The sequence below is a fragment of the Ailuropoda melanoleuca genome, chromosome 14, assembly GCF_002007445.2.
Source record: "Ailuropoda melanoleuca isolate Jingjing chromosome 14, ASM200744v2, whole genome shotgun sequence".
NCBI classification, from domain to species: domain Eukaryota; kingdom Metazoa; phylum Chordata; class Mammalia; order Carnivora; family Ursidae; genus Ailuropoda; species Ailuropoda melanoleuca.
In genome coordinates, this window is record NC_048231.1 from 95,887,513 (window position 1) to 95,907,864 (window position 20,352).

The 20,352-nt window shown below is 35.4% G+C and overlaps 1 protein-coding gene across 1 annotated transcript in view; it reads right to left on the bottom strand.

The window, feature by feature from the left end:
* Positions 1–3,454: 3,454 nt before the first annotated feature.
* The window catches only part of CDH19 (cadherin 19), a 93,716-nt gene continuing 76,818 nt past the window's right edge, over positions 3,455–20,352 (bottom strand). Inside the window, exons 10-12 of the mRNA XM_002922054.4 lie at positions 10,501–10,618; positions 8,283–8,534; positions 3,455–5,139 (exon numbers count right to left, since the gene is read on the bottom strand). Coding sequence (XP_002922100.1) covers positions 4,649–5,139; positions 8,283–8,534; positions 10,501–10,618 — 861 coding nt within the window. The 3' untranslated portion in view covers positions 3,455–4,648. The remainder of the gene's footprint in view (positions 5,140–8,282; positions 8,535–10,500; positions 10,619–20,352) is intronic.

A 20,352-nucleotide genomic window follows, 5' to 3' on the forward strand; every position in this document is an offset into this window, starting at 1 on the left:
TGCCCACCTTGGCCAAATCCCAGACAGTTTGCACCGCTTCTGGTCAGTGTCAAAAACACTTTTTTAAATTATTTTTCCTTATATCCAAAGTAAAGTTCTCTCTCTCACCCTCTCCCACTTACTCTGCAGCTTCTGGACCTCTGATGTCTGGAAATTGAGGTAAGGGGCACAATAAGCATGGCGGGCGCTTCCACTATCCCACAGCTAGATTCCTCTGCAATGTCAGGCATAGAATGCTGGCACTCTATTGTGGGCCAATGCATGGCGTATTTGGAGACATTTTAAAGACCTGAGGTCCTTATATTTCCTTAGCCTGTGTGACTCATGCTGTGTGTGTGTGTGTGTGACTGGTTTAAGTTCCCTCTCAGCCTTCCCTCTGTGCAAAATCTCTACAGCTGCAACCTCCTTAACCTATGGAAATTCACGCAGCTTTGCCTTGTCAACAGCTAGGAACTGCATTTTGTCCAGCTCCTGCCCTCTGTGTCTGCCATTTCAAACCAGTTGCTCAGCATTCCATCCTCAGAGCTCTCTAGGAAAAGAAGGCAGTGACACATTCTAACAGGTCCTAAGAATCTGCTTTGTGATCGAGGTGCTGGTCTCCCTTCCTCCAGGAAATCACAATTTATCTCAATAGATGGATAGATGAGGGGCGCCGGGTGACTCAGTCGTTAAGTGTCTGCCTTCAGCTCAGGGTGTGATTCCAGGGTCCTGGGATGGAGGCCCGCATCGGGCTCCCTGCTCCTCTGGGAGCCTGCTTCTTCCTCTCCCACTCCCCCTGCCTGTGTTCCCCATCTTGCTGGCTGTCTCTCACTCTGTCAAATAAATAAAATCTTAAAAAAAATAGATAGATGATAGATGGATACACAGATAGATACACAGATGATAGACAGGCAGACCTAATTATAAATATAAAAAGTCACATATTCCTTTCCTCCATTTATTTTTCTAATTTGTCTCCCAGCCTTTAGTGTATCTGATATCAAATGTCCTTTTATGTCATATAAAAGAACATAAAGCTACCTTGTAGATTTCCAGTAGCCTTGTAAGTCTAACGATACATTTGTTACCAAGTTTTGTATTGTAACCAAGAAGCAGAATTCTCACGCATTGCATACGTTTTCATAGTCATCACACTTCATGGGGACTTATCCATATGAGAATTTCTACAGCATTTATCATATGACCAGTTTTGACCAAACAGTTTTTTCCCCTGGGGATAATACCAATATGTCCAAACAAGTTAAGATGCCAAACTCATATAATGACTAGAAACATTTTGAAAAATCTTGGTGTACCCGAGAACTGCCCAGTGGTGACCTATTTTGAAAAAGATATTAATTCCATATTATTGTTTAGCAAAACTCAATATGGCTTCTATAAATGACCAAATAAAATAGATGGGGATTCATTGTTATGTTAAGGGGTATTTATTGGTCCACTTACTATGTGCTACAAACAGTTTTAGACAAGAACGAATGAACAAGACAGATGATTCCTTGCCCATTAGGGTTTACATTCTAATAAGTGATAAAGACATAATAAGTAAAAAAAAAAAAAAAAAGTACGTATATATTGTAATACCAGGTGGCTAAGTGATTTGAATAAAAGCAAGGCAGAGCAAGGGTCACAGTGGAAGACTAATGGCCAGGTAAGCCCTTCTGAGGAAATCACAGTTGATCACAGGCCTGAATTTAGCGAGGGAGTAAAAAAGAGAAATGTTTGGGGCAGACCGTTTCAGGCCTAGAACATGAACCGGAAGAGTTAAGAATGCAGAAATGAGCAGGGACAGAAGAATACCTGGCCTTCCATGTCGGGTCAGAGAGTTGATTGAGACCACAAACATGCCGCGAAGCCGAGGAGAGCACTCAGTACTAGAAGGAAAAGGGTCTGCGTGTTCCAGCCACATCGCATCGGCCCTCGTAATGATGCCGTGCTTTACTGGGTCAGGTACTGCTTATTTGTCACAACAGTCATGGGAAATAGGTGGACTGGGCCTTATTGTACAGATTACAAACTCAGCTCTGCCAGGAGCAGACAGCTCGACAGCGTTCACACAGTGGTCTACACAGAGGCGCACTAATTCAGACTCAGCACGGGTAGGCTCGAGCACGGGCGCCGAGTGAACACCACGATCACTGGCAGTTTCTGATCCCTGTAACGGACTTTCAATATTTCCCTGTTTCGACCATGAGTGATTCCAGACTTACACATAAACCTGTGAGTTAACGAAGGTTAATATTTGTTCACTGCAGGTATTAATGCGAAGCTGTGCTATTTTCATAAATATCTGCATTGATTTAGCCTTTATGAAAATTTACAGAAATGAGACCTTAATGCCACATCTTTAGCTTAGGATGCAGCTGTGTTCTTGCAACACCCAGGTGACTACAAAAAGGTCAAGTGTGATTGAAATGTGACCAAGTATAATTTCTAGAAAACTGCAACTTCCGCAAAAGAATCAGATAGTATTTTTCTAATATAGTTTAAAAGGACACTTTTTAGACTAGCACATAGATAGGCAACCATGTATGTTCTTTTCCTATGTACCTATAATTAACAATCCCATTATCGACTAAACCAGGAATTATTTTAACACATGTTCTAAGTGCCACTGGACTCAAACATGAAACCCAGTTGATGCAGATGTGCATTTTTTAAAGTGTTCATCTAAACCGATAAGTTGCTCATAAGGCTTTCACCCATGACAGAACCTATGAGATGCTCAGAAAACCCTATTCCTGTTTTCTCATCTATTTTCCATGGATTAATTTATTTGTTGTTCATCATACTTTCCAATTCTTCAACCAAGGTTATATAGCGCTATCTTTTAAATACAGGGAATAATCCTTTATGGAATAATTCCTGAAAATATCCCCCATTATACTTTTTCAATTTTTATGCCAAGATGATAGAAATAGAAATGTTCTCTCAACTCATACATTTCTATTTTACTCGCAAGTTTTTCTCTTTTTAACATTTTGTTTTGTTTAACAGTATTCGTACTCCTCCCTAAGTAAATGATGATATGGATGCATAAGGATTTTCTACAGCTTATGACTTCTCATCTACTTTTAATATCCTTGTAACTTGTTGTATTTCCAGTCTTGGGGTTTGGTAAAGTGGTGATACCTATGTTGTTGACATAATGGTACCTGAATTGATACTGATGGAAAACCTCACTGCTATTACATGGTGTGGTGTTTATGTTTCCAAGTACAGAGGAAAACAATACTGTAGCTAATCAAATCCACTATCTTCAGCTAAAAATTATTCAAAATATTTTACCTAAACATATATGATCAATTTGGTTCAGCTCATTTTCACATGCTGCTAATAAGAAATGAACATAAAAAACAATTTTGAGGACACTGTGTTCACCATTTTCTTTCTGTTCAACCTATGAATTTTGAATTCCATCTTGATTTGGATAGAATAATAAGGATTGTTCTTAAAATGCTGATTAAAATTAAAGGGTTTTATTATCTTATTATCTGATGCTATCATAAAGCTTGTTATCTGAATGTTACCATGGATTTTATCATGTCCAGCAGCTTAGCATACTTCCTTCATAATGTTACAATAAAAGTAACTATTGCACCTAATTTTATATCCCATAATAAAAAAAATGACACTGAAGAATCAGTTCTGGTCTAAGCTCTTAATAAAAAGGAAATGCTGAGAATTTTATCATGTTTTATTCTGTGCGTGGTAAGAATCAGTACAGGTGATCATAATATTTTGGAATATTAATTCAACTTTGAATCAAATAGTTCTTTCATTTATTGCTATCATTTCAGTGGCAATTAAAATTTACTTAAAATTTTTCAAGCATTCCACGATTATCATAAAGTTTAAATTTAACATTGAGTAAACCCTGACATGTGTTTTGTTATTGCACTGTGACATGAAAAAGATGTATTTTGGTTACATATAGAAATAACATAAAAATCTCCCAGGCATATTTTCATACTCCCCTTTTTATACAAATCTGAAATATCAAAGACAATACAAATCTATACTGTATCTTTGATTAATTAACATATACCAAGAATCTGTCTAAACTTGAAATCAGTTTTCAAGTATGACCTTGACAATGATTTTAAAATATCAAACTACTGTGAATCATAGAATCTCAGTCAGAAACTTGCTTATTCATAAAAAAACAAACAGTTTTTAAAAGTTTTATATAATCACCCAGATTCTACTAGGTGTTTTAAGTTTATCTCCGTATAGCATCAGGAACTTAAAACAAACACTTTACTCTCACTTTGTAAGGAAAAAAAAATGGATACATGAAAAAATATTAAGTTGATTTAATTCAGGGCCTTTCTCATATAAAGCTCAAAAATTTTGAGACTTTATACTGGACGGTAGTGAAAAAAATGCTAGAGGAAGATTTCAGTTACGTGCCAGAGCTGACCTGCATTGGCACGCAAGGGCTGATGGTCAGCACCACTCTACATCTGCATTTGGGGACAACACGTGGGAAGTTTGAAATAACCAAGGGGTATTTACTCCAAGGAAATCAGAAGACGCTATAACTTTTCTCTCCCACCCTGAGAACTGGAGTACACAATTCTTTCCTAAGAGACTACCAGTCTGCCCAAATGCATATTAGCCTTTTTAAAATTTTAAACATAAAAAAGCCCTAATTATTTGACTGCATAGCAGAGCCAAACATGCATGCTAATCTTTTAAAGCGAGGTCCCGATTCATTAAGGTAATCATAATTTTCATCCTGATCAGGGACTGCTGATCCTAAGGAGCTCAGGGATCCAGCTAATGACCCTGTTCCCTCGAAGGCGTAGGTCTGGAGGGAGTCAAAAGGAGGGGCACAAGGATCAGTATTAGCTTCTTCGAGCTTTTCTAGAATGAATTTCCGGAAAATGGCACTGTCTGGGCCAACCTGCAAAGACTGCCTGTGCAGGCTCCTGATCTCTGCAGCAGCAGTTTTCCGGGTCTTGCGTTCCCGCATGATGGTGCGAGTCCTCAGTGCCACGATATCAAAAGCCTCTGTATCTTCTTCTCCTCCCCCTTCGTCGTCATATCGGAATATGTTCTCTCGGAAATCTTCACCTTTCTCCGGGAAGAGGGTCTGCTTTCTTCGCTGTTTCAGACCTAGGATCAAAAAAATAAACCCTGACAAAGAAAGCACATGAGAACATTAATTAATGTAATATAATAAATATGACATGTTAATATAATAAGTTTGTATTTATCAATATTACATATTTCTTATAATAAACTTTATAATCCTTGCTTTTGTTAAAAGCTCAAGACATGAGTTTAGATTTTATAATTGTAAGACAAAAGAAAACATACAGTCGGCCCTTGAACAATGCAGGGGTTGGTGACATCATCCCCTGCACAGTGGAATATCCCCGTATAACTTTTGACTCCCCAAAACTCAACGACAGTATTTGCTTTTGAAATTTTACAAAAGGGTCATGCAGAATGACATAAGGCAGTATAACAATATTTCTGGCTGATGATTTAGAGCAGAAAAACATATATAAGAATAGAGTGAACTGTTTTGTGATGATAACCAATTTAAAATTGTATTTTTTATATATTGAAAAAGAAAAGTAGCATAAGGGAACATTTTCCAATCTACATGCATTTGTCAATTTTAGTAACCAATAATCCATGCTAAGAGGAGTTAAGCATAACAGAGCAGTTTGAAATTCCCTGCTGAGACAAATTCTGTGGCATAATTATTTTCCAAGTTAGTATTTATCGACTACAAGGTATATGCCACCAGATACAGGTTTAGAACCTGTGCTCAGTGATGCCACATTAATTTCAGAAAGCCCAAACTATTATTTTTTTTAATCATAATACTGGTTTGCCCATCATGTAGAAATGGAACAATGTCAAAGCACCTTTTTTCGATTTTTAGAGAAAATTGTGTGTGTGTGTGTGTGTGTGTATCAAGAATAGCCAACCCTTTCATAGCCTTGGAACTATTCAGAATTTCACCTATAGGAAATGAAACAAACACGAAATGATGTTATTAATATTATCATAAAGGGAAATACATTAGACAATACTTTATATAAATCTTACCTTTAGTGTTCTTGAAATAAGGTCTTTGAGTTTGAATCCAGGTACTGTGAAACTCAGCTCAGATATATGGTTGACATAGAAAGGGAGCTAATAAATAATTTTTTCAATCTATGAACTGGAGAGAGTATTCATGACACTTTCAAAGAAAACTACTGACTACTGGTTGACCCTTCCCACCCTCTAAATCTTACTCATACCCTTGACTGTGAGGCTGTCCTTGGTTTACTCATGGGGTTTTTGGACTTGGTTTAGGTCTTCACCTATGAGTAAAATCAGTACTTGTCATCCTCTAAACACTACACTGTTTTTATTGCACTTGATTCTGATACCCAGCTATGTAGCTCTATATTCAGTTTTATGATCAAAGACCATTAAAAATTATCTTAAAAACTGAGGCTGGGTAGGAAAGAATGGTGATTTGGATGGTAAACAGGAATGCATGATTTTTTGAGGCTTTGAGAAAGATGAGAAGAGTGAGGGCAAAGCAATCCCTGAACACAGATGCCATTTTGAGCACTGAGTTTGGGATTATGTTGGGGTTAACGCAGAGCATGAAATCAGCGGTAATACCTGGTTTGCTAAAATATAGCAGGGAGGCGTAGGGGGCGATGGAAGGTTTCCGAGAATGGTGTAGGCCTTTGGAACACCGAGGCCTGCATGACCACTCAGCCCTTGGAATGCCGCAAGGAGTTGCCTTCCCTGAAGCTTTCTTAGCCGGAACAGCCACCCTGTGATCTAAGAGATGTTTGCATTGTCCCTTAGGCTATGTTTAGCAGAACTCGTGGAACATGCAGATTAGCATATCTTATCTCTACTGTAAACAGGTCCTCCTAGTTTTACTAAGACACTTTGTCACACATCCTGTGCTTAAGAAACAGTGATAAGGATTTGTAATTATCCTCAAGGACCAATAAAAGTGGGAGCAAAGAAGAGCAAAGGGTCTTCGTCTCTGAGTGTTGACCCCTTTGCCTTCTCCTCTCTTTAACAGCAAAGTTCGGAGTAATCCTTCATCCATCAGCACAGTGATTGCTGGCTGTTCCCGGCAGGATTACAGAACCAGTGGCTGATATCATTGTTCTCAATACTCTGTAATAAAGTGGTGTTGACTTTGACAAGAAGTTACAAAGGAAGCAAGAGACGGTTTAGGTTATACATACTGACTGGTATGTTAAAGAAAAAGGTTATGCTAAATGAATTATTTGTAGTTGTGGAAGCCTGACTAAAACATTTTGGGGTTCATCTGTCTCATCTGTAAAATAGAAACTGCTTCTGAAAACAACAACAAACAAAAAAAAAACAGAGCTTGGGGCTCCTGGGTGGCTCAGTCCCTTAAGTGGTTAACTCTGGATTTCAGCTCAGGTCATGATCTGAGTTGTGAGATCCAGCCCCGCTCCAGTGGTACTCAGCGCTGAGTCTGCATGAGATTTTCTCCTTCTCCCTCTGCCCCTTGCCCCTCTCGCGCACTCTCTCTCTCTCTCCCTCTTGCCCGTCTCGTGCGCGCTCTCTCCCCCCACGCTCTTGAATAAATAAATAAATAAAACCTATGAGAAAACGGAGCTATTTTTTTGAAATTTCTTTTGTGTTTAGCACTTTGATCAAGTAAAACCCTCCTTCTACATTCCTCCAACCTGTTTCCTTCCTTTCACAGTGGTCCTAGGGCTCTAAAGTTGCTGTACAGGGTTGAATAGACTTGTGTACGTTTACAGAAATTTAGCATATCTGCATGACCCTTTGTAAAGTACTTAACGCTTTGAGTTTCACTCCATTCATACAACGCAGGTGATAATAGTTACTACTTCGTAAGGTTATTGTGAGAATCACGTTGTATACTGTGTGTAAACACTCAAGACAGTACCCTGGCGTCTAATGAGCACTCAACAGAAGGTCACTATTATTATTACTGACTGTTATATAACTGTATGTGCTGCAATGCACAGTGTCGAAAACATTCCTAAGCAGATGTGCACACACGCCGACATACTCCAAATTCAGGGATCCTTGATTTTCATCTTGAAATGCATGGCCACTCTATTTTTCATTTACTCCACGGTTTAAGAATTGCAACATATTCAGAAGAGCAATTAACACACACACACACACACACACACACACACACACACACCCCCATATCATGCTGTGAAAATGGAATTAACTATTTTTTATATTTATCACATTATTTTCAGTAATGAAGATAGGTTCAGTTCAGCACTACTTACCAAATATTATCATGATGCTTATCAAAATAGCAAGTATGACTTCTGTTCTGAATCCCATGGCAAGCATTAGGTCCTTATTCCTGCAGGTCTGTGTACTGCCAGAGTCATCACAGTCGCAGATGTGTACGGTAAGGGTGTTGGTACTTGTAAGTGATGGGATTCCATTGTCAGCAATTAAGACAGCTATGTAGAAGACAGGCTCTTCTTGAAGGCTAAAACCAGTTCTATTAGTCAAAATTACAGCTGTGTTATCTAAAACAAAAACCCATGTGCATAATTTTTCAATAATATAAAAGAAATTCATACCAGTCATATGTACTACAGGCAACAGTATAGATATATCAAGTAAGTTTAAATAATAAAGAAAAAATTTCTGATAAATAGTCGAAAAATCCACTCAAAAAGTCATTATTGATTTGGCATGGCTCTAACCCTAATTACATAATTAGATGAATTACATAAATCAGTTCCAAAATGTCTTTGATAAAGACAGGAAACGTAAATGTGGAACAAAGAAAACAGCTCTTTAATCAGATATCAATATTTTATAGAGGCTACTGATATTAAAGTTATGATGACAGTATGAGTTTCATTTGCGTTATTTACTCATGACATAGTGCTTTTTCTAATAGAAACTCATTCTTTTCACAAATACTTTAAATACACAAGATTTCCAAAGTCATCTGCCAGTATCACAGCAAGTGATCCCAAATCACGTATTTACTAATGAGACAGAAGGGTTAGTTTTATACGGTAGGAAAAATCCTATTGGGGTGTTTCATTTTACGTTGACATTATTAACCCATTTTCTATTTAAAAATAAGGTAACAGTTAGACCTCAGTAGCATGCACTGATCACTCTTCTAGACAGAACATTTTAAAAATTGACAAAGATGAACAATATATACTTTGACACTTTTGAAGTTGTTTTCCCTGAATCCCTAAATATTCTAAGTAACTACGTTTTTCAGGGCAGTTTCTTGTGTCTGAGTCCTACATTTCCGCCTCTTCTTTAGTATTGCCATCCCCCAAAATATTTTCTGTAGTAATCAAAACTTAGAATACACAAACAGTAAAATGCAAATAAATGAGGTGTTTCAAAAATGTGTGCCTGCTAACAACCACTTTCCCCAAATCATCTTTTTAAAACAAATTATCCATCATGCTTTGGAACCCATAAAACTTGTGATTTTATTTAGTAGGCAGATTGAAAAGGTAAGAGAGTTTATGTTTTTCAATTCATATTTTATCAGATTATTTTTAATCACAAACATTAAACCAAATTAATTATTTTCTTTATGTTTTAGTATACATATTTTGTCCCAGTGACTTATATTAATATAAAACAAATCTAAGCTATAATTTATTTCTTCATTTGATATTTGCATTTTTTATCCTAAATTTAGCTGAGTTTCCTTCACTGAGAAGTTTGACAAGGAGAAAAGGAAGAGAACATGCCTGCCATTTATTGTCCCATAAAAGATCTCCCATAGATTGAAGCCTAAAATCAGGTGTATGGAAGGACATCTGCAGGTATTTGGCTATGGATACTGAAGTAATAAATCCTATGGTGTTTCTTATCTTTCAGATATAAAGTAAAATGAAAATAGATTCATATTATGACAAGAAAATCTTTTACTGAAGCGAAAGAAAAAAGAACAGAGGGGCTTTCTGCAAAGTCAATCCACTTCTGTATAGAAGGAGAAGATATTCTGTCTCTCCACACAAAATCCTTTGGAATACTGTATCCTTAGATTGATATAATAATTTCATTTTGAAGGAAGGACAATAATCTTAAACCAATTTTATATATGTATAGCTTCTAATTAATGACTCCAAAATCTGTGAATCAATCAAGCTAACATGACTATAAGTATATATCATTTTCTTCCCCATGGATTGAAGATTGAATTTTACAAGGACATGAAAGGAGCCACTGTGTCTATACTGCCATTATATTTGCAGGGTCATTCAGCTTTTGCAAGGTCTTGTAGCCATTGGTGACTTGAAAAAGTGTTTCTCATTGAAAGAAATAGGGCTAGTATTTTCAGAACTTGACTACGGGTTTTGTTTACCATTTTCACTGCCACTCTCTGCTCTATTTCCCAACATCATCATATTGCAAGAACCTTATAAAAAGCAAAATTATAAATACCCTTAAAATCAAGCACATTTCTCAAAGAAAGGAACAAAAGCCATTAGGAGTGAATGGCATTACCTTCATTATCTATGATTATGAAACTTGAGTTCTTTGTGTCTTCCACAGATAGATTAAAGTAAAAATGGTGACCTTCTATGGATTCATCTCTATCCACTGCACTGATGGTCTGAATTATCTAAGGAAAAATAGAAAGTGGATGCTTGGCTTTTGATTCAGGAATATAATTGTTGTTATAAAGATTATTATCATTATTAGTATTAGCTTTTATCAAAATTGCTTTACCAAAATTTTTGTGTATATTGCAGAGGACAACTCTCTTGGGGAGAATGTTAAAATATTTTCTCAGGTTAAAAATAAGTTTACTTGCCCCTTTCAAAAGAGTGTTTTGATACTACATAATAAATTCTTGTTGGAGGCTGAAATGATTTCTATCAGTTAAGTTTGTTAGAAATTCTAAAAGTAACTGTTGCTATAAACCAAGATTTCCTCCCATCCTTTGGACCTGATTTTCCCCTTTCTTCCTTTCTTCTCCCTTCCTTATATGATAGCAGCCATTATGATTTGTTGAAGTTATACATTCCCTGCTCATTTGAGAGCATAGCTGTGGTAAACTTATTGTCTTACTCAAGTATTAGCTAAACTAATGAGTTTTCAAATTGATTTGAGGAAATAATGCATTTAGAGCTTAGGGGCAATGTACATGATTTCCTTTGACCCATAAAGATTATAGCAAAAGTGTTCCACACCAAAAAAATTCCTATTTCAGATCATAAAAAAGTGAAGTAATGCAGTTATGAGCACATCAGTTCACATTTAATTCTTTTCTTTCAAGACATGAATGTGTCAGTCAAGTGGTTCATTATTGTCAAAAAGGAGATATGCTGTCAAGATCACATAGTGAGATTGTGATTAATTCTGGAAATTAAAGTAAATTGATTATAGAAGTTATTGTTTTGAATTTTCTAGAATTAAAGTGCTTTTGACAATGTGTCAAACAAAAATATCTTTAGTTGCAAGATGACAGATCCAAATTTTATAATGTTATACTCAAAGATCTCTCTCTACATGCAGTCTTATTTCTCTACATCGATTTATTTTTTTCCTTATAACACATTCCTAGTTATATCATATTCATATACTGTTAATTAAATAATCTAATAAAATGTATTTTCATTCAATCCATGCCACAGTAATAAATGTGCATTGTATTAGGGTATGCTTTTATTTTGGATTAACATAATAGCCAGGGTGAAGTCGGGGCGGGGGGGACTTGAAACTCTGATATTTTGAATCCTGGCTTTTCCACTTACTAGTTTTTTGTTTTTTTAAGATTTTATTTATTTACTTGACAGAGAGAGAGAGAGAGAGACAGTGAGCACAATCAGGGGGAGTGGAGAGGAAAAAGCAGGCTCCCCGCTGAGCAGGGAGCCTGATGCAGGGCTCCATCCCAGGACCCTGTGACCATGACCTGAGCCCAAGGCAGAAGCTCAACCGACTGGGCCACCCAGGCGCCCTGCCACTTATTAGTTTTTTATTCTTAAAAATCGGAGATACTTACATTTTAGGAATGATTTTTAGAATTATATGTCATAGCTTGTCAAAGCGCTTGTCCATACGGTCAGTACGCGTTTATAAGGTGTTTTCCTCATGAAAACGTGGTCTTGTTGGGATTTGCACAGATAAGATGGTATCCTGAATACTTGTGTAATCTCATAATATGTGTATTTGTTTAATTAAGATTGATAGCAAGTTGTAAAATCTCATGTTTACCTTGTTGACACATACAGTCTTGATTTTTAGACAAGGAATAATTTATCTCATTACCTGACTTTCTGTATTAAATACATGCATCAGACTAAAGGTTGAAAATGTGTTCATTCTGTGTATGGAGGCTTAAGAGCACTGCTGAGATTTTGACTTTGTATAAATTTTTAAATAATTTTAATTAACTAAATTACTTTCTACATATGTACAGATAAACTGAATATGCATAGGTTTCAATACCCTGGCCTCTTTTTAATGTACATCCCTCCGCTTACACTTGCTTTATAAATTGAACTTCCACATGCTTTATGGGTTTTGCCACTGTACAAAAATAGGAAGCCAATGACATTATAAAATCAGTTACATAGCAGGTACCATTAGTTCTTTTGAACTAACCCTGAACGTGTACACTCTTCTTGAGAACACAAATTTCTAGAAAAGAGCCAACATTAACTAACACAAAAGTTGACTAGGAATGCTCATTTTTTCCTTTTCATGTGACAATGGAAAGGTTTTTGTTTTAATTTTCAAATACAATTCTAAGAAAAAATTTTGTTGCATTGCTTAGATTTCTGAACTATTTCCTTACATATACTTGCCTGGGGCCTATCACTGTCGTATACATTGATGAGAGCAGCAAAGACAAATCAAAAGCAAAGACAAATCAAAAGCAAAGAGGAGACGAAGTAGAAAAACATGGATGGCTATATTATGACAAATTCAGAGAGCTCAAATTTTTAAATTCCCCTTTGTCCTGGGTAGAATTTTGTCCGATTTTTTTCTGAACCAATACATGTGATTTTCCATTTATAACACTTTAAAATCTATAATGGAAATATATTGTGACAGCCTACAAAATCTAAAAATAACCACTTGTACATATTATCATAGCCAAACTTCACAACTACCCTATGCAATAAATCCTATTATTGTCCCCATTTTGTATTTACTTAGATTAAGCTTCAAGTCACCTAAATATTCTAGGTAAGTAAAATGGCTAGGTCACAATTTGAATGCAAGCTGATGCTACCATGAGTGTGAAATGAGTAGTGTATGTGGCCCCCAGAGCACATTTTCTTCAGATTTACTGAGAAAAATAAAATTGAGAAATGTTTAAAATGTACATCATAATGATTTGAAATACATATACACTGTGAAGATTCTCTCCATGTAATTAATTACCAAATCCAAAACCTTGCATATTTATCATTTTTAAAAGTTCTACTTTCTTAGCAAATTTATACAAAGAGTTTTATCAGCTATAGTTGATAACCATGTTATACATCAGATCCTTAGACTTTATTCATCTTATAACTGAAAGTTATACTATTTTACCAGCCTTTCCCCATATGCCCCACCCTTAAGCCCCTGGCAATCATTTTCTATTCCTCCAAGGCACATTGTTCAAGCCCTAGACCCATTTTTGTTCATGAAGTTTGCATACAAAAAAATGCTGAAATGGATGTGCTATCCAAGAAGCGAACAAAACCAAGTCTCATAAAAGACAGAGACATACAGAGAAATAAGTAATATAATTGCTATAGAAGAGATATAGTCCAAAAATAATGGTTGGAAAATGAAAGAGAAGAAAATAATCTGAGTATTAATGTAGGAAAAAGAAATGATTTTCCAAAGTGGAAGTGAGTAAATGAGGTAATACTTGAGTAAAAAATATGACTTAATGGGGAAAGTGTGATCTAGATAAAAAGAATACCATGTGAAAACTGGAAGTGCAGAGAGATCATATATTATTAGGTAGAAATACATGAAATTTGCATTTTTTACATCAAAGATAGTTAAACACTGGCCGTTTTATAAGTTTCAACTTGATCATTTTATGGAACTACAAACAGTATTTGACTTTAAAGATAATCATGGGAAAAAAGATAATCATTTTGTCTACCAATTACTTCTCACTATGACTTTTTTTTCTTAAAAAGGAGGCACAAATGGACCAACTTACTAAAATGTCATTCTTAGATTATTACTAGGTCGATTAAAAAATCACTACAACATTCATTTTCACAAAAAATATAGGTATGACCTTTATTAAACATGCAATTTTTTTGATAGCTAGGCAAAGAAGCAAGTATCATACGTGGATTTGGAGCAAACAGGTAATACACTTAAGTCTGTTTCTTTACCTGAACAGCAGGTATCAATGAAATCTACTTCCAGTATTAGTTGAAGAATAAATTTTGAATAAGATTACATTATATGGAAATATGAGCTATAAATCAATATACAGGTATTAAGTATTAATTGATATACATTGTCAATTCATTGGAATGTGTTTAATAAACAATTTCTTGCAATAGAAACATGGTAAACAAAAAGTGAGAATGGCAATAAAAGACTACATGGAGGGATTTTTAAAATTTCATCTAAATTGCTGCTTATGTATTTATTCTAGGTATTTGTACCTTGCATCAAGCTACAGATGTGAATTATTTCTTCCATCGTCAAGAAATATTGTCAACAAATTTGAAGAAGACTGTCACTTTTTGTACCACTCCACTGAGGAAATGATACAACATTAGACTTGTTCAGATAAAATAAAGGTTTCAAAAAGGCTGTTGAATATCTGCTCAAAAGGTCAAAGTATTAATACAATAATAGAATTAGAGCTAACAAGAAAATCTAGTCTATAGTCTCTGTTTTCTTTCTTTGTTTAGCACGTTATTAGGAGAAAAGTGTTGAGAAGCTCATAGTATTTTAATATTATGGTCTGGACAGAAGCAGAGATACTCCAAGTTTCTAAAAAGGACTTTTTTTTTTTTTTTTACCAAAGTATATGTATTTAAGTGTCATAGATATGTAATGTTTAGCCATTTACTTACAGATATCTACTTATATTCAGTTAAAAATTTTACTTTCTTAAATTTTTATCTGTGTCTTTTTCATTTCTTTTGTTAAATTAATTTTAAAACACACCTTTAGATTGGAAGTAAAATCATCATTTATAAATGAAAAAGATTAAATTATAAAATTATCTGACTAATATCCCAAAGGTATCCAGTTAGCAAATATTTCATTGGTATTTGGAGCACACCAAGCCATCTCAGGTCCTGGGGGTGCAACAGTGACCAGGACCAAGTGTCTCTGTCACCACTGTTGACATTCTAGTGGGGTAGAGGAACATAATACCTAAAGTAAAGAAGAAAAGTGCAGAATAAAACACCCAAAGTACATAATACTTAAATATCTGGGGGTCAGAGGATTTGACATCTACACAAAAATTAGATTATACTTCAGAGGTGAGCAGTGGTGACATCATGAATGTTCTAGAAGGGCATGTTACAGAGTTTGCACTTTATACTGAGGTCCACTGACAAGTTCTAAGTTGGAGAAAACATGATTTTATTTCTTATTTAGGATCCCATGATCCAAATGATTGGGGAAAATCTGCATTTTAGAATGTTCATTCTGAGGACATCCTTAGTGTGAATGTGGAAATAGGGAATCTAGTGAACAAGCTGTTGCCATGATCCAGGGGAGCAATTGGTTTGTACTCAAAACCTCCTGATGTGATCAAGACAACAATCACAGTTATAGAATGTGAGTGCTTTTTAATGAGAAATTATAGGAAAATTGCTGAAGTGTTTACATAAACTGAAGGTGGTAACAACACGCTCTCAGGTGAAGATATGGTTTCCCAGGCTCCAGATTTCCCACCGGGAAAGGTGTTATCGTCAAAGTAATGTTTCACCCTTTCTAAGAGCACTCACAATATATTCTTCTGACTATTGTCCCACCACTAAAACTGACTGCCATGGAAATTGTGGCCATGCCTGCAGTCTCAGCCGATAAGGATAATTAACAAGCAACAACTGTGCACGCATCCCTGCCTATGGGCCCTGAGACAGGATAATGCGAAGTTTGATTTTACAGGAGCTTCTTTCAGAACTGTTCATGGTTCACCCCAGAAGATGTGTTAGGTCCCTGGTAGGGTCTCAAGAGTGAGGATAGAGTAAAATCGACAGATTACAGGAATACAATGGTATTCCATCCATTAGGGGATGGAACCAACAAAATTAATGACTGATTAGATATGAAGAATAAGAGAGCAGACTGAATAAAGGATGACGTCCACAAATCCTTCCTGCACAACTTTGTGAGTTAAGGTAATTTTGCAAGGGATGTTGGAAAAAAAAACAAACGGGGCAGGCCTGGAAGACAATTTGGTGTAACCTTAGGGCATATAGATAGAAATCTCTAGTTAGTTGGGCATACAGCTTGAAATACAGGAGAAAACTGGCATAAAGATCTAGAAGTCATTTGAATATGAACTTTAATTAAGACATAGGAGTTACTGAAAGCAAAGAGAGTGATTTTGAAAAAAAAATAATAAAAGGACAGAACACAACAAAGAAAGGAAGGTGAGAAGAAAACCAGATTATAATGCAGGATCATGGAAATTTAGGCAACAGAAAATTTTTGCATGGAGCAATGTAAATGTCTTTACATTAGAATACTATTATGAAAGAACCTAAAAATCGCTGATATTATACTTTACTTCTGGAAAAGATAATTGGTATCAGTCAAGATAATGGGAATCATTAATTTGAAAAATTAGAACTATTTCCACCAAACAGGAAAGGCAAATTGCCCTAATGTCAGCTCATTTATTATACTCATTCTGCAAACCACTGAGCACTCTCCCCCTCCTCTCTTCCCCACCCTGGGCACTTACACACTAAGAACAAAAACAATTCTCTTTATCCATCCAGATCATTAAGGAAGTGCCTGATTTTCTCCAGAATGGAGTGCAACTATTCTGGCATTCTGATGTTCTACGATGAATGTATTATCTATCCAAAGCAGATAGACACATTGTAATTTGTCATCCTGTCCAGCAATTAAGCCTGCGGGGGGCGGGGGGCGGGGGGAATAAGATCAAGAACGATCTTCACAGTGGGGTGTCTGGGGGGCTCAGTTGGTTAAGTGCCTGACTCTTGGTTTTGGCTGAGGTCATGATCTCAGGGTCATGAGATTAAGCCCTATGTGGAGCCCACCTAGCTTGGCTCTGAGCTCAGCGGGAGGTCTACTTGAAGAGTCTCTCTCTCTGCCCCTCCCCCCACTTGTGTGCGCTCTCTCTCTCTCTCAGATAATCTTTTTTTTAGAATGATCTTCACAGTATTAGAAAACAAAATACTTCCTTACTGATTTTTAATTTATTGCAGGTGAAAATGATAGCATTTTCTATATATTGTGCAGATATGCATGAAGTTGTTTTAAAAAATTCTTAAACTTTAATTTGGTAAGAATATTTAATATGAGATCTACCCTCTTCACAAGCTTTTAAGTGCACAAAACCACACTGTTAACTTCAGGCACCATGTGGCACGGCAGATCGCCGGCACCTACCAGTCTTATGTAACTGGAACTTTACAACTGCCGAACACCAACTCTCCATTTTTTATATTTTTAAATGTGACTTCAAGAAAATTTAAAATCCCATCACATTTATTTGGCAGTATGGCACTAGATTGCATTTTCTCAAATAAATGTCCTTCTTTTCAGTAGCTTTTTTACAGGTATTTTGCTATCATTGTATGGGCCCGAGCTTCAGAAGACTATGAAGGCACCTCATCGTTGTTTTAAAGCGTGCCACCCCATGTGTTTCGGTATTAAGTGAGATTTTGACTATTGATTTGCGTGCCAGTAGTATCATTTTATTCTTCCTATATTTATTAAGGCTAGATTTTGTCTTGGTTTGTTTGTTACCCTGAATTTAAGTTTTAATTTTGCCAAAGGGCTTCTAAAGCATTCATCAAATAAAACGTTTATGTGTATCTTTTTGTTCCTTTGAGACATTTATTCTTCCTATATTTTATTCTTCCTATATTTATTAAGGCTAGATTTTGTCTTGGTTTGTTTGTTACCCTGAATTTAAGTTTTAATTTTGCCAAAGGGCTTCTAAAGCATCATCAAATAAAACGTTTATGTGTATCTTTTTGTTCCTTTGAGACATTTATTCTTCCTATATTTTATTCTTCCTATATTTATTAAGGCTAGATTTTGTCTTGGTTTGTTTGTTACCCTGAATTTAAGTTTTAATTTTGCCAAAGGGCTTCTAAAGCATCATCAAATAAAACGTTTATGTGTATCTTTTTGTTCCTTTGAGACATTTATTCTTCCTATATTTTATTCTTCCTATATTTATTAAGGCTAGATTTTGTCTTGGTTTGTTTGTTACCCTGAATTTAAGTTTTAATTTTGCCAAAGGGCTTCTAAAGCATCATCAAATAAAACGTTTATGTGTATCTTTTTGTTCCTTTGAGACATTTATTCTTCCTATATTTTATTCTTCCTATATTTATTAAGGCTAGATTTTGTCTTGGTTTGTTTGTTACCCTGAATTTAAGTTTTAATTTTGCCAAAGGGCTTCTAAAGCATCATCAAATAAAACGTTTATGTGTATCTTTTTGTTCCTTTGAGACACTGATAGAATGGAAAATATTAATAGATTTTAAAATATTGCTTTGTTTTTCTCCTTAAAGACACTTTTCTTTCTGTTCTGTGTATCACCATTTAATACGTTCATAAATTGTTTTAATTATAATTTACATACAATGCTTACAGTCATTCTTAATAATCTTTTTGTGTTTATGTTTGCAGGTGTTTAATTTTGTCACTTTTCTATGAGTAAAGCCACTTAATTTGAGGAGCCACCCCTCTCTGTTTCGAATGCTTTGGGAAAGTTTATATAGCATGGGGATTAATAGTCACTAATAATTTTGATTTCTTGGCCTAAAATATTCTCAATAATATTAATGATTTTTTCTTTGAATCTCTATTCTTATTTTTTTTACATCATTACTTTTGCATTTTATTATGCTTTATTCCAGCAAATGATTTTGAACTTTAATTTTGAAATAACTATAGATTCTCAGCAAATCTCAAAAACAGTGCAAAGAGCATTTTAAATACTTCTTTCAGAAAACCCAATGGTTACATCTCACATAACCATGGTATAATATCAATTCCTGGAAATTGAAATGGGTAAGATACTGTTAAATGGATAATATAATTTATTCAGTTTTTACTGGTTCTTACATCCACGTGTGTGTGTGTGTGTGTGTGTGTGTGTGTGTAACTCAGCTTGATCTCATATAAAGACTGGTGTCACCACACCCGATCAGGATACAGACGACTTTTGTCACATGTGTGAACTCCTTCATACTACTCTTTCTCGTCACACTTAACATCCCCACTCCTTCCCTTGTTCCTTGGCAACCACTAATTCCTTCTCCATCTCTTACAGTCTTGACTTTTGGAGTATGTACTGTAAATGGAATCATAGAGCATGTACGGCTTAGGGGGTTGCTGTTTTCATGAAACATAATGCCTTTGAGATTCATTGTGCTACACAGGTACAGATAATCTGTTCCTTTTATGGCCAGGTGGTATTCCATTTTACAGATGTATCAACACTTTGTTTAATCATTCCTCTGGTGACTGACATGCGGATTATTTTGTTTTTGGCTATTATGAATAAAGCTGCCATGAATATTTTTATATGAATGTAAGCCTTTCTCTGACATGTGTGCAACACTCTGCCCAAACGAGTGACTACTCCGTTGTATGGCAAATATATACTTAGTTTTATAAGAAACTGTCAAATTATTATTCATTTTTTATTTCCACCTCCTCTCCTCCCAGCATTTGATGATGTCCATGGGTGATGTTATTCTAACCATTCTGGTAGGTGTGTCATAATACTTCACTGTTATTTTAAACTGCCTTGTCCAAATAACAAATGATGTTCAACATCTTTTCAAGTGCTTTTTTGCTTTCTGTATAACCTCTCAGCGAAATGTCTTGTCATGTCTTTTGCCCATTTTATAATTGGATTATTTATTTTTTTACTGTTGAATTTTAAGAGTTCTTTGAATATTCCAGATGCAAATCCTTTGAGTAATTTAGTTTTCATATTTTTTCTTCCAACCTGTAGGTTGTTTCTTTAATCCTTTTAACAGGGATTTACACATTTATAAATTTTTATAAAGTCAAACTAATACTTTCTTTTTGATCTGGATTGGGCCTTTCGTGATATATCCAAGAACTCTGTCTAGTCACAGAGAATAGGTTTTTCTCCTGCATTAACTTCCAAAGGTTTTACAGTTTTAAGTTTATGTATGA